The sequence below is a fragment of the Rattus rattus genome, chromosome 7 (assembly GCF_011064425.1).
Source record: "Rattus rattus isolate New Zealand chromosome 7, Rrattus_CSIRO_v1, whole genome shotgun sequence".
Lineage (NCBI taxonomy): Eukaryota > Metazoa > Chordata > Mammalia > Rodentia > Muridae > Rattus > Rattus rattus.
Genome location: NC_046160.1, coordinates 25,448,720 through 25,473,101, shown reverse-complemented (window position 1 = coordinate 25,473,101; position 24,382 = coordinate 25,448,720). Strand labels below are relative to the sequence as shown.

At 45.4% G+C, this 24,382-nt stretch overlaps 2 protein-coding genes across 2 annotated transcripts; both read right to left on the bottom strand.

Moving 5' to 3' along the window:
• Positions 1 to 3,321: 3,321 nt before the first annotated feature.
• Positions 3,322 to 12,054, bottom strand: Sf3b6 (splicing factor 3b subunit 6). The gene is made up of 4 exons (XM_032909178.1): positions 11,772 to 12,054; positions 9,200 to 9,318; positions 3,682 to 3,820; positions 3,322 to 3,560 (listed from the first exon to the last, which is right to left on the bottom strand). Exons 1-4 carry the CDS (start codon positions 11,799 to 11,801, stop codon positions 3,471 to 3,473), a joined length of 378 nt encoding a protein of 125 aa, XP_032765069.1. The 5' UTR covers positions 11,802 to 12,054; the 3' UTR covers positions 3,322 to 3,470.
• A 295-nt stretch (positions 12,055 to 12,349) lies between these two features.
• On the bottom strand, positions 12,350 to 24,149 carry Tp53i3 (tumor protein p53 inducible protein 3). The gene is given in 12 exon segments (XM_032908616.1): positions 12,350 to 12,477; positions 12,480 to 12,512; positions 12,515 to 12,596; positions 13,137 to 13,207; positions 13,210 to 13,290; positions 15,081 to 15,290; positions 16,037 to 16,104; positions 16,106 to 16,287; positions 17,625 to 17,674; positions 18,334 to 18,526; positions 18,903 to 19,048; positions 24,083 to 24,149. Coding segments are annotated over 12 exon segments (1,311 nt in total).
• Positions 24,150 to 24,382: the final 233 nt, after the last annotated feature.

The following is a 24,382-nucleotide window of genomic DNA, read 5'->3' as shown; positions in this document are numbered from 1 at the left end:
TAGATTTGCTCTAGCTTACCATGAAGAATTACTTCTGATAATAATGGTGGCAGGGGGGAGTGTGTGTGTGTGTGTGTGTGTGTGTGTGTGTGTGTGTGTGTGTGTCCCGCATGCATGCAGGTGCAAATGGAGACCAGAGGACAACCTAGAATGTTAATCCTTGGGAGCCATCAATCTTGTTCATTTACTTATCTATTTATTTGAGAGAGGCTCTCACTGTGTAGCCCAGGCTGGCCTTGAACTCAAACAAACAGATCTGTCTGCCTCTGTCTCCCAAGTGTTGGGATTAAAGATACACTGGTTTACATCCAACATTCCATGAAGGACATGGGCCACAATTGGGGCTAGTTTACCTACTGCCCACACCCAGAAAGTCATACATGAATCCCTCTGCTGAGACTGAGGGGTTCACGAAAAGGTAGTGCTTTGGATGAAATCGTGAATGGAAAGGAGTTACCTTGCTTTTACTCATCCATGGCCAAAGGATACTGTACCCATTTCTTTTGGGGATGACTCCTCTAGAATGTCCTGCTCCCTTTTGATGACTCAAACGCCTGTAATTCCTCAGAACGCAATCTCTATAGAAGATACACCCATGCTTTCTGCTATGACACCAACAGGATGAGCAAAAATGACATCAAAGACTATTTCATGGGCCCATTACAGGGTGCACCAAAAATCTGTTCATAGCAGTATAGCCTGGGTGACAAGAAGCTATAATGATACCCACTAAGAAACCCTAAAAATGCAAACTTACTAGCTAGCACCCTAAGGATACACGAGACTTTACAGGTAAGCTGAGAAATGATCATTCAAGTCTTTGGGAAATGATGTAGAAAATCACAACACAGGCCAGAGTTTAGATGGCGTATTGAGAGGTTGGTAAGCAATAGACTACTATTAAGATCCATGTCCCATCAGTTTTTTTTGAACTGCTACTCAGTAAGTCTCATGAGTTGTTAGAAACTCAACTCTGCTCACTGAAAGTAAAGCAACTTGGACACCTGCACAGGTGACTACGGGGACACAATTTGCCCCTTGCACTTCCTGTCCATTGAGAAAGGAGTTCACTGTGTAGCCTAGGCTAGCCTCAAATGTATGACTCTCTTGCATCTGTCTCTTGAGTGTTTAGAGTATAGGTGTGTGCCACCATGTTCAGCTCCGCCCCCTTACTCTTAACTTGGTTTAAAAAACTGAACTTTAGATGGCCGGTGCACAGGACAATCATCAACTAGAACCCTAGATTTAGCAACACACCTCCTGCAGAGAGGCTCAGTGTCTGGCCCCAAGTCTAAGTTCTTGTGACTAAGTCACAGCATTCCAAACAATCAGAAGTGAATGTTTTCTGTAGTGCTGGGGTCAAACACAGTGCTTGGCTCCAAAAGCCCTCTTCTGTTGAGCTACATCCCCAGTCCTAGTTTTAGGGTCATGAAATTCAGCAAATAGACACATAGTCCAAATGACAGACTGTTCCTATCTGCTCATAGAAGAAATTCTCCTGGTTATTCACACCACTAGCAGCGAGCTGGCTGCCACTTAGAGACCACACTCCAGGATTAGTAAGGAAATCATACAGGCACTCACAAGAGAGTTAAGCTGTGACCTGTGATCTGCTCACCCTTCTTAGAAATGGCTTTCTGCTGCCAGTGGTGCCATGGTGGTTCATGCTTTTAATCCCAGCACTTAGGAGGCTGAGGCCAGCCCGGCCTACAGAGTTCCAGGACGGTCAGGGAAACCCTGCCTTAAAAGGGGGTGGAGGGGTGGGGTTAACGGTGCTGTCAAAAGCCACTGAGACATAATAGTTTCATTTTTTTAGTGAGCTTTGAAAAGATAGTACAAAATCTAGAAAGAGGCCTATTTCCTTAAAAATAACAACAGACTTTAAATGCATTTAAAAGTAGCCATTGACACTAGTCCGTCTATGTAGGTTTCAAAGTGATTCTAGGTTCTGGGGATATAAAGCAGTCAGTCCACACTTCTCCATTTGGCCCGTGTCTGAACTATAAAAAGAAAATTTATAGCTGTCTCCTCCTAAGCTGTCAAGCCACAATGAATGTGACAATTATTATAGTCTTCCCATGTCATGGAAACTCCTACAAACTAAGCATTTTATTTTATTTATGGCAAAGACATATTGTGAGCTAAGTCCAAAACATATAGTTAATAATGAAAAGGAAAGTCTACTTAACTACAGCCTTGGCCAAGTAACAGCACCACCCCAAACAGCTTGCTCTCAGGTTTCTAACAATGCCCTGAGTCATTCTGTCTGCTGCAAGGACGAGGGTTACCGCACTGACAGGTGTCTGGTTCTTTGTGGCTCTCATACCAGTCCTTTCACATCTTTGCTTTTGAGACAGTCTTACTCTGTAATCGAGGCTGAGACTGGCCCAGGATTTACAACACACCCTAGTAAGCTCATGGTGATCCTCCTGCCTCAGCTTTCCCAAGTGCTGGGATTATAATTGTGTACTATACTAGCTTTTTATGAAAGCATTTTATCCAATCAACAGGATGAATTTTGGTGTCCTCGTGTGTGACCTACTCACTAGGTTGTTATTAAAAATGACAAGCCTAGGCAGCATGTGGCAGTACACTCCTTTAGTCCTAGCACTTGTAGGCAGAGGCACAAAGAGATCTCTGTGCACTGGAGGACAGCCTAGTCTGCACGGAGAGACCCTGTCTCAAAACGCAAAACAAAAACAAGTCTGCAAGTTCCTCAGGCTCGGAGTTTGGTAAAGGCATTTGCTATCAAGTCTGACAACCTGAGCTCAAGCTCCAAGACCCATCTGATCAAAGAAGAGCTCCTACAAGGCATTCTGACTTTGACACATGTGCACATGCATACAAACAAGTATTAAAAGAAAAAAGTCAGTGTTCTCAAGGACTCAGTTAGGGATTTACTGCTGTGAAGAGACACCATGACCAAGGCAAGTCTTATAAGGACAACATTTAACTAGGGCTGGCTTACAGGTTCAGAGGTTCAGTCCATTAGCATCAAGGTGGGAGCAGGGCAGCATCCAAGCAGGCATGGTGCAGGCAGAGCTGAGAGTTCTACATCTTCATCTGAAGGCTGCTAATGGAAGACTGATTTCTAGGCAGCTAGGATGAGGGTCTTAAGCCCACGCCCACAGTGGCACACCTACTCCAACAAGGCCACATCTTCTAATAGTGCCACTCCCCGAGCCAAGCATATACAAACCATCATAAGGACCTCAGTCCCTAGACTCGTCTACAATTCTGCATGTGGGTCTCCTGATTTTTTCCCCCCTTTTACTAGTATTTAAACAGGAGTGAGACGTTTAACAGAAAACACTGACACAATTTACAAAAGCTACAAGTTTATTAACATTATATATTCTAATGCTAGAAAACTTTCAAACAAGTCATTCTAGGTCTCAAATAAGAAATTGCAATATTCATTCAGTATTAATTAAAAAAAGAAGGGTAACCCAGACACACATGGCTGTTACTCATTTGGGGGGATCTGTGTTGATGCCGTACTTTTCCTTGAGAAGCTTCAGCTGCTCCTCCTTCTTCTTGGTGTCCATCTTCTGGAATGCCTGCAAGAGTGACAAGCACCAGAGTTAACAGGTACTGAGCTCTACAGCTTACCAGCAGCACTAGCCTAGAGGAAGCCCCCACACCCAGCACCAGCCTCTCTGTTGAGTGGACCACACTCACCCGGTTAGCATTGTAATATAAAACCACAAGGTATCTGTTACAAACGTTGAATCCTGATAGGTGGTCACAGGCATTCTTAGCATCAAAGATGTCTTCATAGACTACATAGGCTGTTCCTCTGGTTTCAGGTGTATTTCCTCTGCACAACAGTTAGAAGACAGTTACCCAAGCATCAACAATTCCCAATCTTTTTGAATCTATAACTGGGTCTTGTTTGTTTTGGCACTGAATTTTTAAAAACACAAACTACATATTCAAGCTCTCTATTCCAAGACTTTACTTCCAGCCCTATAAGAATTGTTTGGAGACAATAAACAGAAATAAGTTTAAGTAACTTGAAATCAACCTAAAAAATAGCAGAGGGAATAGATACGCTAAGAGCATGTGAGTCTTTAAGCTAATGTGTTTTGAAGTGGAATATCTCAAGACTAAGAGAAAGCTGCATATGCATGAGCGCAATCGAAGCTGCGTGAGATCAGCACACACTGTGCTCATGTTTCTAGTCCTCCCTGTTTCTCATGCTCAGAGTAACTCTTCAGGCTTGAAGTGCAGACAGTACTTACGACTGATGGCCTGTGAGCCACAATAGCTAACCAAGGTTCTGCTGTACTCTCTATGCAGCCCTTGGTTGGGCAGAGATACACCAGCGGGCAGTTATCTGTAAGCCAGGCAAAATGCTGGCAGGTGGGGGGCCTTTACCCAGTTATGGGCACCTCTTAGGATCACTACTCCTCGCCTTACCTTCTCTCAACCCCACAGGCTTCCTTGGAGAGCTGGGGAAGTGAGAGATGCCACAGGAGCCCTGACCCGCAGGCGGCAGGTGGCCAAGGTGAATGTGTATAGCTGTCAGCCCACTTTCAATGGTCTGGAATATAAAGTAGGCCCCTTGTGCAACCATGGGATGAGGTTTGGGACTGTGGGGTGACTCTTCACCTGCAAAAGTTCCTGCATAGGCAGAATACGGATCACACAGTAGGTGAAGTATTTTCCAATAGCAAAACACTGGCTCAGATGGACAAGCAAAAATGTGTAAAAGTCTAACTTCAAAATTGTACTTTTGGAGCTGGGAGGTATAGCTTTAATCGTGGCACTCGGGAAGCAGATGCAAGGGGATCTCTGAGTTCAAAGCTAGCCTAAGCTAGAGTGAGTTCTGGGACTATTACACAAAGAAACCCTGTTTCGAGAACAAACGAACAAAAAAAATCGAATCTCTGGGCATGGTAGTGGACACCTTTAATCCCAGTGCTTGGGAGACAGAAGCAGGTGGATCTCTGTGAATTCAAAGCCAGTCTAGTCTACATAGTGAACTATGCAGAGACTCTGTCTCAAATATAGCACTCCTGCCCCCTAACAGGGACAGGGAGTCAGCGTCATTTGCTATGGTAACTCCTATCCCTACTCCTCCAATCTAGACCCAGCTCAGAGGCAGAGAAAGACAGAGTGGTAGGTGTGGCAAAAAAGTCCAGTGCCAATGAACTCAGGAGATGTTTGTTTCAGACAAACACTCTATGGGGGTCTACGCTGCCCTTGCCTTGAACTTGTAATCTTCCTGCCTCAGTCTCCAGGGCATTTCATGTCCTGTTTGAGGAGGGATTTTTATATTTTCTTCTCTTGATATAGCATTAATGACTATTAACAGCTTAATCATTTTCAGGATTGTATTAGGGATGCAAGTTGAGAACTGTTCAAAGAGGGGGCAGAGAAGTTTGCATTCCTTAAGGGCAAAGGTAAGTTTTTTTCTTTTCTTCCAGACAAGATCTCCACATGCAGCCTAGGTTGGCTACACCCATGTTAGCCTCCCAAGTACTGAAATTCTAGGCACAGACCACCCTACCTAGCTCAAAAGTGGTAATGTGTTTTATTACCATAGTGCCTTCCAACATACAGCATCTGCTAAGATTCATTTTAAAGCTAGAGATCTATTCTCCCCCATTTAAAAACATCATCACCATCATCACCACCACCACCACCACCACCACCATCATCACCATCACCATCACCACCACCACCACCACCATCATCAGTGTGTACGATATGCACTGGGCACATGTGCCACAGTATGGGTGTGGAGGTCAGAGAATGTCTTGAATCACTGTCTTGCCACTTTGGGTTCCCAGCAGGAGCCTTTTACCTGTTTGAGACAGATCACCCTTTCTCCCATTAATTTGCTCACACATTCATCCTCTATGAAGTTCTTTCCTATTCCTTCTTAAGAACTGCAATAGGGACAAAGCCTAATCCCATTCTTCTTCTTTTTTTTAATTTCTAGGGATTAAACTGGAGTCCTTTCACATACGAGGCAAGTGTTCTACTGCTGAACTATATATAACCAGCCCTTATCCTGACTTTATACATTCTCCATTTCAGGGGTCCTAGCTCTCATTTCAACCTCACACCTTGAACTCTACACTATAATCTGAATTTTAAAAGCATGTATTTGGAATGTGTCATGTATTGCTCAGTAAAATTTTCCTGACTGGTAGTAAACAGGAATTAAAAACCTCATTCATAATCTGGCCTTTCTAGCTTCAGCTACTTTACATCATATACTGATCTCGGTGATATTTGTCCTATATTATATGTTTTTAAAAATGACTTATATGTTGGGCAGTAGTGTTGCACACCTTTAGTCCCAGTACTCAGCAGGCAGACGCAGGCAGATCTCTGAGTTCGAGGCTAGCCTGGTCTACACACCAGGACAGCCACTGCTATCTGAATAAACACTCTCAAACAGACGAATGTGCATGCTGTGTGTGGAGGTGTTTATATGTAGAGCAGGTGCCCTTGGAGGCAGACGTGATGTAGGATCCAACTGGAACCAGAGTTACAGGCAGTTGTGAGCCACCCGATGTGGGTGTTGGGAACAGAACTTGGGCCCTCTGGAAGAGCAGGAAGCACTCTTAACCACAACCATCTTTCCAACCCCTATGCAAGACTTTAGAAAAGGCAACACTATTGAAGGCTGTAAAGAACACAAAGTACCAAGTGTCTCCTGCATGTCAGGCTGATCAGTTGAGTGATCAGTTGTCCTGGTGTGTGAAGAAGCCTGGCTAGGTTTTACCAAGTTCCATTCTAGAAAATCAGTACTAGCTGAGTGGAGGTGGCCCACATCTTTAATCCAAGCACTCAGGAGGCAGAGGCAAGCCAGTCTCTGAGTTCAAAGCCAGCCTGGTCTAAAGAGTGAATTCTAGGACAGCCAGGGATTCAGAAAAACCTCTCTAAAAAAACAAAATCAGTACTGGCACAGTACTTGGCACCTAGTAAGCAACAGAGGCTGATCACAGGGAGGGAACGGATCTGTTGTTTCTCATTCTGCAGCTAAGATCCAGGTTCTTGGGCCTCAAAATTCTATGACTATTCAACAATCACACTGCATTAGGATGGGCAGCGGAACTAACAGTGAAAGGTAGGCATCACCCCTTCCTCCTGTCAAACAAGACATTACATAAAAAGTGTGAATCCCAGATCATATGGAGCCACATGAGGAAAGGAGAGCTGTGACAGAGATTAGTGAGGAGAGCTACTTTAACTGGGGCTCGGGGAAAACTCTCTGAAAAGTCCTCCTCAAAGCTGAGAATAGGCTGAGAAGGAGCCGGGTAAGAGCAGCTGTGCTGGGCAGCCTGAGAGAGCTTGGAAGCCGAGGCCCTGAGCTACTGTGGCTTTGCTCAAGCTTTGACTGCACTCTATTACCAAGCTGTAGCCCCTGCTGTGTTTAATTTACCACACTATACTGCCCAGATTGGTCTCGGACTTGCAGTCTTTCTGCCTCTGTTTCCAGTGTGGCTCTGATTACAGCTGTGTTCTATATGCTGGTTCTTAAGTTGGGGTTCTGGTATCATTCTCTACCTTTAACTTAAACATCTCTTGTGAGTGCTATGAGTAAGCTTCATAATGCCTTCAGAAATTAATCACAGCCATGCTACTGTTCTATTCATTTACAGCACAGCGGACTGAACTCAAGGCCTTGCACACTCAACTACTAAGCTGCATGTCCAGCCCTACTCAGTTGCTTATGTATGTGGGTGGTTACTGTGCACCAATCATGCACTGCTACCAACACGAAACCGGCAGGCAGTCACCTCTGCCAAGAAAGGCAGGTGAGCTCATGGGCACTAACATGATCGTGTATTAACTAGATGGCTCTTAACTAGACAGAGGTTAAGAGCACTGACTGCTCTTTCAGAGGTCCTGAGTTCAATTCCCAGCAACCACATGGTGGCTCACGACCATCCGTAATGAGATCTGGTGCCCTCTTCTGGCCTGCAGGCACACATGCAGGGAGAACACTGTATTCATAATAAATAGATAGATAGATAGATAGATAGATAGATAGATAGATAGCCTTAGCAGTAACTAAGTAACTAAGGGACTAACAGAGGTTCAGTGGCTTTATGGAGAGTGGTGTATGTTCAGACTGTGCGACCTGATCCAAGCTAAGTGTCTCATGAGAACTGAAGCCCAAACAGATGGAACGGTCTGCCCCGTCTCACCTAACTTGAGAGACTCTGTTAGTATCTGAACTCAGGCCTAACAACCAATCCAGTCGATTATCACACTGCCTCCACATTGAGAACCAAAGGGCCACCACCCAAGTTATCTTACAGAAGAAAGAAAAACCTAACAAGTCTGGTCACTTGTCACATGGCTAGTTACAGGCATTAATGGCAAACCTTTGTTCCCTGGCTCCCAAACCAGAGACAATCTACACATATTCTTTGTTCTTCGAAGGACCTGGAGTTCTTGCATCCCTCAAAATATGGACAAACTATATTAGGTAGGGAGTACAAAGCCCTTAGCAGTTGCTCAAAGGACTGAGACCTTCAAAAGAGAGCGCCTGTTCTATGTTTCATCCTCATTTGTCTACTAATGGGAATGTGTCACAAGTGACGATATATTACCAGGAAGCAGTTTACTCCCAGGAGAGATGGTGGTCATGTGAAAGCAAAGGCCTTAGGCTCCCACAGTCCTAAAAGCCAGGAAGGGGGCTCTGAGGTTATAAAAAGAAAACCTTTGGCTTGATTTGAGATGCAGTCTTATAAGAAATCCAGGCTCTATAGATGAGAATCACCTTCAACTCTTGCCTCCGCCACACAAAATGAGATTATAGGCCTGTCCTACTACACTTACTTCAGAAAACTTATAAAAAATATAGTGGGGTTGGGGTTATGCCTGCCTCGCATGTGCAGCGCCCTGGGTTCAAACCAACAGGATCTTCCTAACGGTGCCTTCCTAAAGAGAAACCTTGTGACTCTCCAGTAAAGCTTTCGAAATCCTTTCTGAGGGACCCTTCAATGGCACAAGTACTGTATAGTTTAATGGTTCCATTAAGGATTAGAAGGTTTTATCACTACTCCATGATACTAGGAAGGAACTTTTACTCAAGGGTCTTGTAGTCCCACTGCAAAACAGACACATCATTACATACCACACGTGTAGTCCTGGTGCCAGCTACAATTCTGAGATTATAGATTAAGCAACCATATCCTTTAAGTGACATTTTAAGTCTAGAAAGACTTACACTCTGATTTGACGAATAGGTCCATATTTCCCAAATATATCATACATTTCTTCTGCTGTGATTTTGTATGGCAAATTCCTTATATACAAAATCCGATTTACTTCAGGTGGGAGGCGGATCTAAAATGAGAAATAAGTATCATAATACTGAAGGACAGCAGTGCAGCCATGATAAAGACCCCAGTGATACCAAAGAAGAAGCCAAGAGTAAGAACTACCACCGGATGCTCCTTAGAAAAGCAGCAGAGGGAAGACTATCGGGAGGAACTAAAACCCTGTTTTTTGGTCACTCTAATTTAACAAGTATTTCCCACTTCACTTACACATCCTTAATGTCTCCTGGGAAAGAAAAGACAGCAAACCCCCACTCATAAGCCTTCTTACATCTTAAGAAGCTGTGTCAGTGACTTCTCTTGTTCTTACAGGCTTTCCCTTCCCACCAGTTTCCAGTCCTCAGCTGGGCAGTTGATCTGGTCCTCCCAATCCACACAAAACAAAGGACTGGACTCCTCTTACTTACCCAGCAGTTACTAAGTGCCTTTTACATGTACGCAGTGGGACAGGTCTTAAGAGAGCTGCCTTGAAGGGAAGACAAGGTGTCTACTTTCTCTGCATTTTCTAGCTCTCTCTACTTAGTTTATCTTGCTTTTGTTTTCAGTCATGCAAGTTGAAAAGCAAAGTCTGTACTCACTGACTCATGTTCTCTATAAGACAGACACCCAGACCTGAGCTGCCACCCAGCACTCTGCTGAAAGTGCCTTCACTAACATCTTTTCATTCCAGCGGTCCTTCTCAGCCTTCTGGGGTGCCTGGCTGTTGTTGTTCCTCCACACTGTTTCTCCTCACAGCTGCATTTCCTCCTATCTTTGGCATTAATATCATCCTACAGTTTGCTGCTTGCTTGACCTGCTGCATATCCCTCACTCTTAGACTCTTACTCTACACTGCTGACTCACAGCTCACTCTTCCCAACTGCAGTCAACAAAGAAATGACAATAATTACTTATTAAACTGACATGGCTTTGGTCTGAAGCTAAGTATTATATGAATGAAAGAATATTTCCCCTCAGGCTGGCGAGCTGGTTCAGCATGTGAAAGGCAGTTAGTAGCAAGCCTGATGACCTGTTAATCCCTTGGTAGAGAACGGACTCCCCAGAATTGTTTATTTTATAGCATACACACATGCACTAATAAATACATTTAAAAAAGCTTATTCCCTACCTTCACATGAGTAGTGGTGATAATTGTTAAACAAACTATAAACGTTTCAGATTTCCAGGTCAAGCTTTATAATCAACAACTGCCACACAGATATATTTCTCCAGTAAATCCATTTTCTCACTACAGAACACTGTGTGAGCCTCTCTCTCCTCTCCTAAAACGTCACCACCCTCATTCCCTGTAAATGTGAAGGGGCTCTATACTTTTCTCAGACAACACAGGATATGATCCTGGCTCCGCACTTCTTGAAGACAACAGATATGATCAATGGGAACTATATATTCCTATTGCTAAACTTTATTTATCGATATCTATCCTTTTTTCTTCTATTGGTATACTAACCACTCTATTTCTGTCATGGTTTGAGGTGCTGGGAATCAAATTCATATGCTCATGCATGCTGGGCAAGCACTCTACCACTGAGCCACATCCCAGCTGCACTCTAGGATTTAACAAATTGTTTTTTTATCAGGTCTCTACCATTCTATTGGCTCAATCTCAATGGTATGTAAAAAGCACTTTAGGTATCTTTAGAACAGCTCGATTTCTCTATTAATAAGAAAAATCATAGGACCAACTCTGCAGTTTTGTCTTAATTCCCAGCATATTTTCATTCTATAGGAACCAAGGTTTCATTCACTGAAATGACTTGCATAATCACGGTTGCCCAAAATCTTCATCAGAATATCCAATGGCCAATTATGTGTCTTTGTTTTGGTGAGATTCTAAGTTTTAACCATTTCCTACTTTCTTGAAAGGATTTTCTTTTCTTAAAGATGCTGATAACACTCCGCTCACTGACAACAGTAGAACATAAGCCCGACTTTTCGCTTAATTCACTGCTGTGTCCCAACACCTAACACCGGCGGGTGGCACATAGTAGGTGTCGCCGGCATGTGGCACATAGTAGGTGTTGAATAAATACAACTGATGAATTGTTTCCTGTTTGTAAGACTAGAGACACAGCAGGCGCTTACATATATCAACAGAGGATTCCCAAAGTTCTACGTTCGAGAAAAACCCCAGGCTCCAGCTGGCAATGAACAATAGAGTTACTCGGTACATCTTTTTGGACTCAGATCCTAACACTTGGTCCTTGGTGTAGGTCAAGCAGCAGTGACTGTAGACCTTACACGGTCACTGATACCAAGGGGCTCTCACTAGGGGTGGGGCGAAAAGTCGCTCAAGAAACCCACCCCTGAGGATGAGGCCAGGACAGAATCTCCTCGGACTGAACAGATAACGCGAGTTTTCCCCACCTGTGGGCGGAGGGACAAAAAACGCTCCCACACCCGTTGCGACAGTCAAGCAACGACATCGCTTCCCTACCGCACAGAAAGCGGGGTACTCACATTCGCCCTCTTAGCCGCTTGCATCGCCATCTTGGCGGGCCGATGTAGGTTACCGTAAGATCCTTCTGGGTATTTCTAAAAACTCAGTCGCCTTCGAGGGCGACACGGCGTCACATACAGGATATTTACAGCCAGGTAAAGCCGGAAGCTGTTACGGCACTGCCGGAAGGTCCGCGTCTCAAACTAGGACGTGTTTACTTCCTAGAAAAGATGCTCCAAGTCAAATTAGAGAGAACGCGTTGTCAGTCCGGAAGGCGAAAAAGCGAGCTCCAAGACGCTTCCGGATACCGGACCGGAAGGGGCGGGGCGAGTGTTACAGGAAGGGAGGTGTTCCGCTTGAAGGGGTGTGGCTTGAGGACCGAGGGGCGGTGTCCACGAGTGATAACGGACCCAGGGGCTGAGATTTAGCCCTTAGGCTGCGGAGGCGTTCGTTGCTGGCCAGCGCCTCCTTTACTCCGAAGGTCTATCCGGAGGCCTGGGCCTCGGGTCGCGCTTTACCTGACGGTCGAACTCCCTTACCCGGTTCCCGCGACTCTTGTCCACGAAGACAGAGCACACCGCCCTTCACATACACCTTTTTATTTCCTTAGACCAGCTTTACAGGAGCAGACTTGGGAAGAGAGCCCACTCCCAAGTTTGCTCTGAGGTCCTCCTTGGGGCAGCTCCAAGACGATTTTACCCACGTTCCTGTTAGCGTCCACATATTAGCCACATGAATATCAGTTGCTGGCTAGACTCTTCCAGAACCGGCAGCAGACTTTGGGGGCTGTCCGTAGAGAAGGGCAGAATCTGCTCGGTGAAAGTTTCCACCAGTGTTTGTTTGTACTAAGGAAAAGAATATCAACCTGAAGAAAGCCTTACCCTGCTATTCCCCATCCTGTCAGTCTCAATGTTCTCTGAGTATCAGAAACAGCACACCCTTTCACTTACTGTCATGAAAGATTTACATAGCTTAGTACAAGAGGAATGATGAAGCTTTATCTTACCCATTAGGTGAGAAACTGATGGAATATATTTCCAAAGCTGGCGCCTTCTGTAATGCTACAGAAGATTTTAGGAACATAAATCTGTTGAAGGTTCAAACTTACCTAATAGGCTTTCTTAATACACTGAGAAGAGGTCTACCTGAAAACAAAACCTTTGATCTATATGAAGACTTTATACTGTTAATCCTGATAGAAAGCTATATAAATAAACATAGGAATACATGGGAGGGTTCGGAGAATTAATTCTCTGTGTACAGTTACCCATCAATATACAAGGTGGCAGATTTCTTCATAGGCTCCCTAAAGTGAGCTATGACTGGGTATGTACAAAGGCAGTTTTTTTGGGTGACACTCATACTTTCTTTCACTCAGCACTCACCTTATCCCTAGATTGCAGCAAACTAGTGATAGGACTTCCTCGTTTCAAAAGTAGTTTTAAAAACAGGACACATTAAGACTATCGACAGCTTCTCCTATTAAACCACAGAAAACTTGGCCACCCTCAGGAACCAGGCAGTTGACATTCTCCCAATAGGATCAACTCCAGCATCTTCCAAAGGAGAGAGATCGATAGTAATATTACAAACAAAAATTGGTACTAGTTAAATCAAATTTAGGTCTGGCAGTGTGTGCCTGTAATCCCAGTACTTGGAGGTTGAGGCAGGGAGATCTCAAGCTTGAGGCTAACCTTGGCAACCTAGTGAAACCTTGCCTCAAAATAACAAATCAATACAAGTGCAGGTGGCAAGTGCAGTTTTTTTTTTTTTTTGGTTTTTTTTTGGAGCTGGGGACCCGAACCCAGGGGCCTTGTGCTTCCTAGGCAAGCGCTCTACCACTGAGCCAAATCCCCAACCCGGCAAGTGCAGTTTGACCTAAACACGCTGGCTGTAGAAATACTGTAGTTAGTGGAATTGTATGATAGCATGTGTTACCTCGTGCATCTTTCACTGTTCCTTACTTCATCACAGCAGGAGGGAACAACTACACGAAGCCCGCCCCCCAAATAAACCCACTGGCATCCAGGCACGAGTGAGAGTAGAAAAGAAGAAGTCCTGCTCCAGGCTACAGAACAGACTGATTTTGGTTTCTTTGAAAAACACAAATATTATGAGACTATGTTTTCATTTTAATCCTAGGTGTGGGATATGGGTTAGATTGTCCTCAGCAGCTATGATTTGCCTTGTGCTCCAGCAGGGGTGTGATTTTTGTCAGCTCCAGGCAGTTTCTGAGATTGTGTGATGTTTGGAATTCTGGGTACTCTTCAAAGCTATATATAAATCCAAGGGCCCCTGAGAGGCAGGTGAGTTGTTGGTTGAAGAAGAAACAAGAGGAAGCTAGGTATCCTGACTGGGAGGATCAAACTTACCCCAAGGAACTCAATGGCCCTAACCAGCAGGGAGTAGTTTAAGGTTAGTGTTGCCCTTTTTCCTCTCTATCCCTGTTTCTCTCCCATCTAGTGTTAGTGGGTTGAAAAAGGGTGGAGAAGGGTTGAAAAAAAAAAAACAAATCACAGAGTAGCATATGACAGTACAGGTCTGCTGGGGTATCTACTGGGGTATCAGGGTCACAGTTTGATAGCATTGTTCTTATCTCTCCTTTTCTACTCACAAGGGAAATGGAAAAAGATGAATGGGAAAGAAAAAGATTCAAGCTACGATGTAGCTCTGTTGGTAGAATGTCTGCCTACTATGCATGAAGCCTTGGCTTTTGTGATGGTTTGTACATGCTGGGCCCAGGGAGTGGCACTTTTAGGAGGTGTGGTCTTGTTGGAATAGGTGTGTCACTGTGGGCGTGGGCTTTACAACCCTCATCCTAGCTGCCTGGAAGTCAACTAGCAGTCTTCAGATGATGTTGAACTCTCAGCTCCTCCTTCACCATGCCTGCCTGGATGCTGCCATGTTCCTTTGATGATAACGGACTGAACCTCTGAACTTGTAAGCCAGGCCCAGTTAAATGTTGCCCTTATAAGAGTTGCCTTGGTCATGGTGTCTGTTCACAGCAGTCAAACCCTAATTAAGACAGCTTTGATCCCCAGAATTACAGAATCCGGGCAAGGTGGTGTATATCTGTAACCCCAGCCCTCAGGAGATGAGAGGCGAGAGACCCAGAAGTTCAAGGTGACTCTCTGCTAATGAAGCCAGCATGGAGACAGGAAACCCTGTCTTCAAAAATATCCAGATTTGGTGTTAGAACGTACACGCGCACACCAGCAAACACACATACCTGCTTCCTGGATTCCCACCCCAGCCTGCCTTTGACCATCTCTAGATGAGTCTGTGTGGCATCATCTTGGGGTGGCTGCTGAGCTGCAGGAGTGCCTTGCCTTCAGTGAATCTTAGAGTTCCTTCAGAAAAACCTCCCCTGTAACTGAGTCCAGCTGCAGCCACAAGCTTCCCTGCCTTTTGAAGTTTATGCTGCAAGCCAGCTTGAACTGGAGGAATAGTGCCAGCACTCCAAGCCAGATGGATGACAGCTGTGCCCACTCCACTTGATCCTCTATGGAGCAGCACAGAGCCTCCAGCCTGAACTTGGCCTGTGATGGAAAGCATAGAAACTGCGGAAACTTTCTCTTCTGTCCAACCTTGGACCAAATGCCAAAGCTTGCATTTTGAAGGGACACTGTGGAAACTTTCTCTTTTGTCCAACTATAGAAATAGCCTATGTACATCCATTTTGAAGGGACACATTGACAGTTCTTCATTTCTGCCTCTCTTCTCTCTCTCTCTCTCTCTCTCTCTCTCTCTCTCTCTCTCTCTCTGTGTGTGTGTGTGTGTGTGTGTGTGTCCCTTATTATCTCTGATCAAGTGGAAAACAGGCTTTAGTTAAAAAAAAATGTAGTCATATCCATTACCTCTATTCAAAATATGAAATAACACCCAAGAAATCCTTCTTTTCCTTTTCGTTGTTGAGGATCAAAGTCGGGGGGCCCTGAGCATGCTGGGAAATGTTCTACCACGGAGACACACTCCTAGTCTTCCTCTTCTATTACCCTGGACCCCAAAGAGAGGTCTGCATGATTTGAGGAGCAGATTGCTCCTGGGTCTTGTGTTAAAATGTGCACAGACGTCCTATCTGCTAGCCTTGGTTCTCAGCCCCCATAGCAAGCCACATAGCATGTTTGATGTCCTGAAATTGTTAGCAATACAACAGGGTAGGGTAGGTAGGGTAAGGTAACACACCATGGTTTCTGGGTATCCTAGAGAACTGCTGGGGTTCCGAGAGGTTGGCTCACCCAGAAATAAGGCCACGCTGAGTAAAGTGAGCATCAGGCTTTCTCACCTACAAGAAGTAACATCTGAAGGGTGGTAATCCAGACCTCTGCAATGGCTGCAGCTTGAGACATTCAGTTCTGGGATAGGCTCAAGGAGATCTTTAGGGACAATGAGGCTTCCATCAGGCAGCTGGGCCATGGCCAGATCTCCAGTCTTCCAGTGTCCCTAGCAGCCAGACCCCAGCTCAGCCACATGTCCCAGTGCCTCAAATTCCTAAAGGCTCCTGGCTCCTGGGGGTGAAACATGCTTGCTCAGTTGCTGCAGAAAGAGGTACATTAAGTAGGGAGCATGATGTCACCCATGTGTCACTGGCCACTCTTCCTAGCTCTTCCTCTTCTAGGAGAAAAATTTCAGGATGAAGTCCAATTTTGTGAGTAAGAAAAAAGGGAAAGAGGGAGCTTGGTTTGTGTAAATAAAAGGCTACATACAGGTCACAGAATCAGTGATGTCATAACTGATAGATTCTCAGTTAGTTACTTAAGTCTTTTGTGTACATAGAAAGGTACCAAGGTGGGGATGGGGCTTACAAAGATTGCGAAGTAAATTATTAGACTAGGAACAAAGTTGGACTTTTAGCAATGACTGATATTTATTGAACGACAAACTCTGTTCTTACTCTGGGCCTCAAAGGCTTTAGACCATAATGACTTAACCGGAGTTCTGTTTGCATCAGAACCATTTCAAACTACAGAGGCCAGGCCCTGACATGCTAATTTTTAAAAAGTTCCCTGGCTGATTCTGATGCACATTTCTTTCTCTCTGTGTGTGCACGTCCATCTGTGTGCACATGCATGTGGAAGCCGAGGTCAATACCGAGTGTCGTCCTCTCTTCTCCACCTTATGGTTCGAGACAGAATCTCTCACTGAACCTAGAATTACTTGCTCAGCGAGACTGGGCTGCCAGCAAGTCCCCAGGGATTCTCCCGTCTCTGGGATAGCAGGCACACTTCTGATCCTTAATTGTTGTGCTTACATTCCAAAGGCAGGACTTTATGCTCGCTGCTCAAGCCGCTCGTGAACAGAGTCATTTTCCCAACCCCTGATGTACATTTCTAATTGATCCCGACCAACTGAGCTGTGGGAAGCACTGTCCTCGTTTATGCAGCCCTGGAGATCAAACCCAGAGCTATGCATGCTAGGCAGGCATGCTGCCAGCGGAACTATGCCTTACGCTTCCTTGCTTGTATAAATCTGCTTCGCTTTGTTTGCCTTTGCGGTACTGGGGGCCTTGAAGATATTAGGCAGATAGATAGTCTGCCATGGAGTCAAGCCCCTGGCCCTACATCATTTAATTTTTGCAGTCGTTGGTTTAGTCCCACAACCTCCACCACAAGGTCTTTCTCTATAGCCCATGCTGGCCTCATACTTGAAGCAATCCTCCTGTCTCATCCTCTACAGTGCTGGGATCATTCATTCTTAAACTTGCAGGCTGCCTCGGTGGTGCATGTTTATAATGTCAGCACATTTATAACATTTAGAATGTCTGGAGACTCAGTTGGGATGGTCTCAAGTTTCAGACTGTCCTGGGCTACAGGCTTTATCTTAAAATTAAAACAATAACTGAATAAAAGTTGCCCGCCAGCATTCCATCTCACGATTGGATTGTAACTTTCGTTCCGAGCCAGCGAGTTTATTTGGTTTTTACCTACCGGAGTATGGGCGAGAGGTTATTTACATCATAACTTATTAATCAGTCCACATTGAGGCACACAGTTGGCTTCCTTGGCGGTTCCTATGCTACCTGGAAGCCAGGCTGTTTTCAAGAGTCTGTTAAAAAGAGGTCACAGGCTAACTAGGCTTTGGATGGGTTAAAATCAAGGATGGTTAAGAGAAAATTCCTAACCAAGGTTTAATTAGCAAGCACTTTGTTCCAGTTTGGAGCAGGCACAGCAGTTCTGATAAGTCATTTATGAAACTGGGGGTTTATAAATCACAGTCCCCCTAAAGGGACTGTGATTGACTTTGTTCTATGTCTTCCTCAGTGACTCTGATTAGGGCCAGATGTAACCCCCCTCCCCACACACCCTCCCTGTGTCAACAAATGGTCCATCCCTCCCCCTTGCCAGGATGCCGGAGGAGATAATGTGTAAACACATAGTGGGCTCCGCTTTGCAGATACCCTTGGTTTTCATTGTTTTGTTGTGGGGGGAATTATCCAGGGACTGGAGCTTGCTTGGCCAAGGCTCTACAAGGGAGCTACACCCTCACCACAACCCCCTCATTTTACGTAAACACCGTGGCTACTTGTCTTTGGGTCTCAGAATACCCCCAAACACCAATATCTTCTGTGTCTGCTCAGCCCACTGAAAACAAAGGTTGATCTCTGGAGTCTGTTCTGGATTGACCTTGGAATCCCTGGGTACTGGAGTGTGTCCGCCCTGTTTAGGGGACTGGCTGTCACCTTCAGGAGGACTTCACCATCTCCTGACTGATATTTATTGAATGGCAACTCTGTTCTTACCTTGGGCCTCAAAGGCTTTAGACCATAGCGACTTAACTGGAGTTTTGCATCAGAACCATTTCAAACTAGAACCATTTCAGGTAGGAAGAGATATTCTGCTCCACCTGGCTGGTCAAAGTATATTGCCCAGCATGCTGTCTGAGGAAACTGGGAGGCAGACAGAAACCCTAGGCTCTGGGAGGAAGGGAGGATACCCTTGTTCAATGTCCTCTGCAAATGTCTGCTGGCTAAGATTCTCAACCCTGTCTCACAGGACCTTGCGGTCTTAGGTCCTGGAAGACACGATTTCAATGGTTGTCCAGGGCTGGAAACACATTACTTGTTTCTGGGTTGGAATTCCTAGTCTTGTTGACAAGCCCCTTCAGGCCCTGGGAATGGCTTAACCAAACTGGTTCAGCAGATACTGCCCAACTTGGCCCCTTTGGATGCTGTGGTTGCAGCTCAGAGTCAAGGGCTTGCTCTCAGCTGCCACTGCCTCAGCCTGAACTCTGAAAAATCGGTGACGGTTTTCTGAGGTAAAGAGAAGTTTCCTTGATGAGGGGTGAGGACCATACTTATCTGTTGGTACGAGGACAAAGATTTAGGGTGTAGTTAGGGATTATGCTGATTTAGTTAGGTGATGGGTACAGGTTTTCCTCTAAGATTCATGACTTCATCAGACCTGAGCAGTTGGCTAGGCTTCCAGCTGTGGGGATGATTAACCTCTTGTTGAGTGGGTCTTAACCCAATTAGAGAAGTGCTTATTGCCACCAAGGTATTTGCACCATGGCTGCACCTGTAGAGGTGTCATGCCATGTTGGCCATTGTGGTTCTTGGCGTCATAACTGGGTAGGACTGTTGATTGCTCCTTCCTTTGGAAGCTTGCATGTTGCCTTTTGGTACCATCAATCTAGTCCTCAGGATGGAGGCATTCAGGTCAGTTCTAGCTCAGGAACCCCTGGGTCCTGTGTCTGATATATTCAGCAATAAGGATTTATTTACCTTCCACCTCTGGGAGGCAACAAAGGCAAGGACAACAGCGCACGTGCACGCACACACACACACCACACACACACACATGATTTTTTCTCATTAATTAATTAATTTATTTTTTGCAGTCCAGGTCCTTTATTTCCTTTTTGTCCATTAGGCCATGAATTCGTATAGAATGGGCTCCTGCAGCTCAGGCTCCTTTCCATTAGACCGCACAAAGTGGGCTTCTCTGGGTGGCACAGGCTGGCGCTTCAGCTGAACCCTGGTGCCCTTCTCTTGGGCTTCCTTTTCTTTTCTTTTCTTTTTTTTTTTTTTTTTCGGAGCTGGGGACCGAACCCAGGGCCTTACGCTTGCTAGGCAAGCCCTCTACCTCTGAACTAAATCCCCAACCCCTTCCTTTTCTTTCTGATCATTCTCCTTCACCTGCTTCAGGAAGCTGTCTCTGCTCTTCAAGAGCTCACTGTGCTCAATCTGTACATTGATCCTCTTGGCCAGAATCTTGCCCTTAACTTGCTTGTTTACAATGATGCCCATGGCATGCTGGGTGACACTGTAGGCTATATAGGCTGGGGAGGAATAGGGCTGAGGAGCTCCATCTATTAATCAATGTGGAAGCCTTCATCTCTTCTGGATAAGGGCTTAATGAATGTGGTGTGTTGTGGGGAGAAACATTCATACCCTTGTAAGGAACCCCTCACCTATGCTCTAAGGAAGCACAATTGACTCATTGGTCTCTGAAGTGAACTTTGGAAGGATATTCTCTGTTTGTTGTTGGAAACTTTGGAGAAAGCATGGTGTCTTGGTTAGGGTTTTACTGCTGTGAGCAGACACCATGACCAAGGCAACTCTTATAAGGACAGCATTTAGTTGGGGCTGGCTTATAGGTTCAGAGGTTCAGTTCATTATCATCAAGGCAGGTGCATGGAAGCATCCAGGCAGGCATGGTGCAGGAGGGGCTGAGAGTTCTACATCTTCATCTGAAGGCTGCTAGCAGAATACTGACTTCCAGGCAGCTAGGACAAAAGTATTACAGCCCATACCCACAGTGGCACATCTATTCCAACAAGGCTACACCTCCTAATAGTGCCACTCCCTGAGCCAAGCATATGCAAACTATCATAAGTGGACATTGATAAAGTGTACCACTTGGGAAGGAGATTTAGCAACATATAAACACAATGCATTTTGGTCAGAGAACCTTGTCTTTTTTCTTTTGTTTTGTTTTCTGTTTTTGTTTTTTCCAAACAGGATTTCACTGTGTTGTCCAGGCTGCCCTCTAATAGCTCTGTAGACCAGGATACCCTTGAAATCAAAAGATCCTCCTGCCTCTGCCTCTGTGTACTGAGATTAAAGGGGTGCACCATGACAGCCCAGTTAGGACCTTGTCTTTAGAAAACAAAACATCCGAGCAGAGCTATTCTGGGTGGTCTGGGTGTTTAGGCTTGCAAGTCAAGCACCTTTATGAAAAGTCTTTTCTGGCGCTCACACAGTGGGCATATGATGCTACCTGATGGTCAGATCTAGTGTTTCTGAGCAACAACCATTCCTCAAGATAAAAGATCTAAACTCAGTAGCACTAAAGGTTCTGAAAGTTTTAACCAAACTTTTCAAACTTAACCACAATAAAAGTGCATGTGTCAAAAAAAAAAAAAAAAAAAAAAAGTGCATGTGTCAACCCCAGCAAACAATAAGAAAATAAAGCCATAAGGTTATGAATGAAGGGCTCTTATGCATGGCTGCCTGATGCTAACTATCATGGAAGACTGACAGGCTACATGCTTGCATAGATGCCATCACAGCCTTACACAAAGGCACTTCCTTTGTGGTGTGGGAGCCTGTAGTTTTGGTTCTAGCTATTCAGAATGCTGAGGCAGGGGAATCATTAATGGGAGGCCAGCCTAAACACATCAAGACCCCATCTTTGAGGGGGAAAGAAGTGTTGAGGTTTGGTCTGTTGCTGTGGATTATAATGCTAAATTCTGTACCCAAAGGGAAAGTGAGTAAATTCTCACATTTGCAGGCTTTTGTTGTGCAAACCTTGTCCCTTGATTTGGAACTATTGGTTAAATAAAATCAGCTACAGCCAATTACTGGAAGGATTAGAGGTAGGTGGGTTTAGAATGACCTGGTTGGGGAAGAGTAGGAAGGAAGAAGAAAATGGAGAAGCCGCCATGGGTTAGGTTAGTTCAAGAGAGCACAGCCCTGAGGGCCAATTGGAGTTAAGAGCAGCCCAAATGAAACACAGTAAGTGATAACGCAGGGTTGTCTATAGGAAAGTAGATTCTAATAGCATAGAGGGTGGGTATCTGCCCAGTTCTTGTGCTGTTTAAGGCTTATTGTAAATACAAAGGTTGTGTGTGTCTTTTATTCGGGAACTGAATGGTCAAAGGCAGGGCAGAAACTCCAGGTTGGGATTAAAAATTTCCACAACAAGAAGCACTTCCACAGGGGCCTCTCGTGTATCAACCTCTCAATGAAATCCTTGCTAGTCATAAAAATTGCTTGTTATAGCCATTCGGGGTCACCTTCTAGTCACTCGCCATGAGGGGCTGATTCGATGCACCGGAAAAATAAACCTCTTGCGTTTGCGTCGAACTTGGCTCTCGGTTCTCCCGTCTCACTTGGGGGTGGGGGGTGGATCTCCCGGTAGTTAAGGCTCACTTTGAGCAGTACCAATTTTTTTGCCCACCATGGGGAAATGGCCCTTACTCAGATACAAGAGATGAGTGAAGTGGGTTTGGCTTAATGCTGCTTGTGTTATAATATTCATTTTGGTCCCCAAAACTGCTTACATGAGTGTCTGCATGGAAGACACTAAGGGACCCCGAGTTGGTTCTGATTGGTAAATAAAAATGGCAGCAGCCAATGGCTGGGCGAGGCAGAGGCGGGACTTGTAGGATTCCGGGGCTTGGGACAGATAGGCAAGAAAAAAAGGGAGGGATGACCATGATTCAGAGACAGAGGGATCGAGTTTAGGAGCTACAGAAGAAAAGTCATCTAAAATGTAGGTGGAAGGGGAAAGCGGCCCTATGGGGTGAGCTGCCCTGAAGGTAACAGGGCAGCAAAGAAAACATAGAATTGGAAGGTGTTAAACCAGGAGCACTGGCCGGGAAATCTATGCTAGTCATGGGGAGGATTAGAAGTGCCCAACCGTTGAGTTAGCCAAGGCATATCAGAATTAACTGGTGTGTGTGTGTGTGTGTGTGTGTGTGTGTGTGTGTGTGTGTGTGTGTGTGTGTTCGTGAACCCAGAGAGCCCTATGAGAGGGTGCAGTGTGCGCCCTCCACACCGGGAGCTCGGAGCGGGTTAACTACATTACCTCTACAAATCGCCCACTGTATGAGCCCCAGGAAAAGACTTCCCACAGGTGCTGGACTGGCAAGCCTGAGCTACAACACCCACATGTGCGAGCAGATTGGAATCTATATTTGATGTACAGGGGCTGCGGATCTGGTAGAGGGTCAAGGCATAGGCATGGTTATCTCATTGATCCTATTGAACACTTCAACAGAAGGAGAAAAGGAGCGAAATGGAGAGAAGCTGGCCAAAGTGGCTGGTCTTGAAACAGAAGAGAACGCCATGAAGTGGTGTCATTTTTAAAAACAAAATCCCAATCATTAGATGTTACCAAATGAAAACCAAGGAGCCAGACGCTAGGGTGGAAACTTAGTTCTGATAGGCGGAGGAATCACTTAGCTGATGTTTCTCCTCAGCCAATGTGCCAGAAGGAAAAACCCCTTTCCCCTTCATACTGTCTTAAAAACCCTTCCAACGGAATGTCCCTCCTTTCTACTTCCTGTGCGTCTCTGTCTTTCTGACTTCCTCTCACGGTTTTTCCCCTCTGTTCACTCCCTGTCAGCTGGTTGCTTGCTCTGCCTCTTGACCCGTGGTCGACTGTACTCAGTTTTGTTTACAGTAAACAGAAACCTCTTGGGATTAAAGGTGTGTGCTAGGGCTGAGCCTGGAGACAGGTTTTTCCAGTACACAATCTTGGGGTTCACAATGTGATCAAATGTCCTGCTACAGAGTAGTGAGTGGCGTGTGCTGTGTCTCTTTGTGCTGTGTAGATTTTCCTGTTCCAGGTTTTTCTCACTCCTGGCAGATTAGTAGTAGGTTTATGGACACTCCCTGCTCCAACACTCTTTCTGGGATGATCCGAATTCTAGGGTTGACTGGTTATTTTCCAGTACCCCTTTATTGGGCTTTTCAATACATTAAGTGGAATCCACATTTTAGAGTAATGAGACGATACAAAATCGCCCATTATGATGGTTTGCATATGCTTGGCCTAGGGAGTGGCACCATTAGAAGGTGTGGCCTTGTTGGAGGAAGTGTGTCACTGTGCGGCGGGCTTGGAGACCCTCCTCCTAGCTGCCTGGGGATGCTCAGTCTGCTCCTGGCTTCCTTCAGATGAAGATGTAGAGCTCTCAGCTCCTCCTGCACTGTGCCTGCCTGGATGCTGCCATGCTCCCGCCTTGATGATAATGGACTGAATCTCTGAACCTGTAAGCCAGCCCCCATTAAATGTTGTCCTTTAAAAAACTCACACTGGTCATGGTGTCTGCTCACAACAATAAAACCCGAACTAAGACACCCATTAAAAAAGACTCAAGCGCTCACTCTTGACCTGCTGCCTGGGCATGAGGACGTAACTCAGCGACTGTTCCAGTGCCACGCATGTCACCATGATTGTAATGAACTCTAAGGCTCCGAAACAGATCTTACATCAGTGATAAGCCCGAAGAGGTCACCCAGAGGTCTGTCAGCCGCATGGCTGCCGGCACCAGAGCCACTATAATGTGCAAGTATGTGGTGGAAAGAGGAGAAGTGGAACAGTTTGAGCGTTATGAAGAGAGACGGAACTGGAGATGAAAGGGTGGAGAGGAATAGCCCATCGTGAGTCCCCAGCCTTTCCACCCA

Excerpts from the sequence above, each read along its gene's own strand:
- Sf3b6 (XM_032909178.1), bottom strand. The coding sequence starts at position 11,801 with ATGGCGATGCAAGCGGCTAAGAGGGCGAAT. Across the intron at positions 3,821-9,199 it reads CCTATTCGTCAAATCAGAGT|AGGAAATACACCTGAAACCA; the intron begins GTAAGTCTTTCT and ends ACTGTTGTGCAG. Across the intron at positions 3,561-3,681 it reads TATATTACAATGCTAACCGG|GCATTCCAGAAGATGGACAC; the intron begins GTGAGTGTGGTC and ends TCACTCTTGCAG.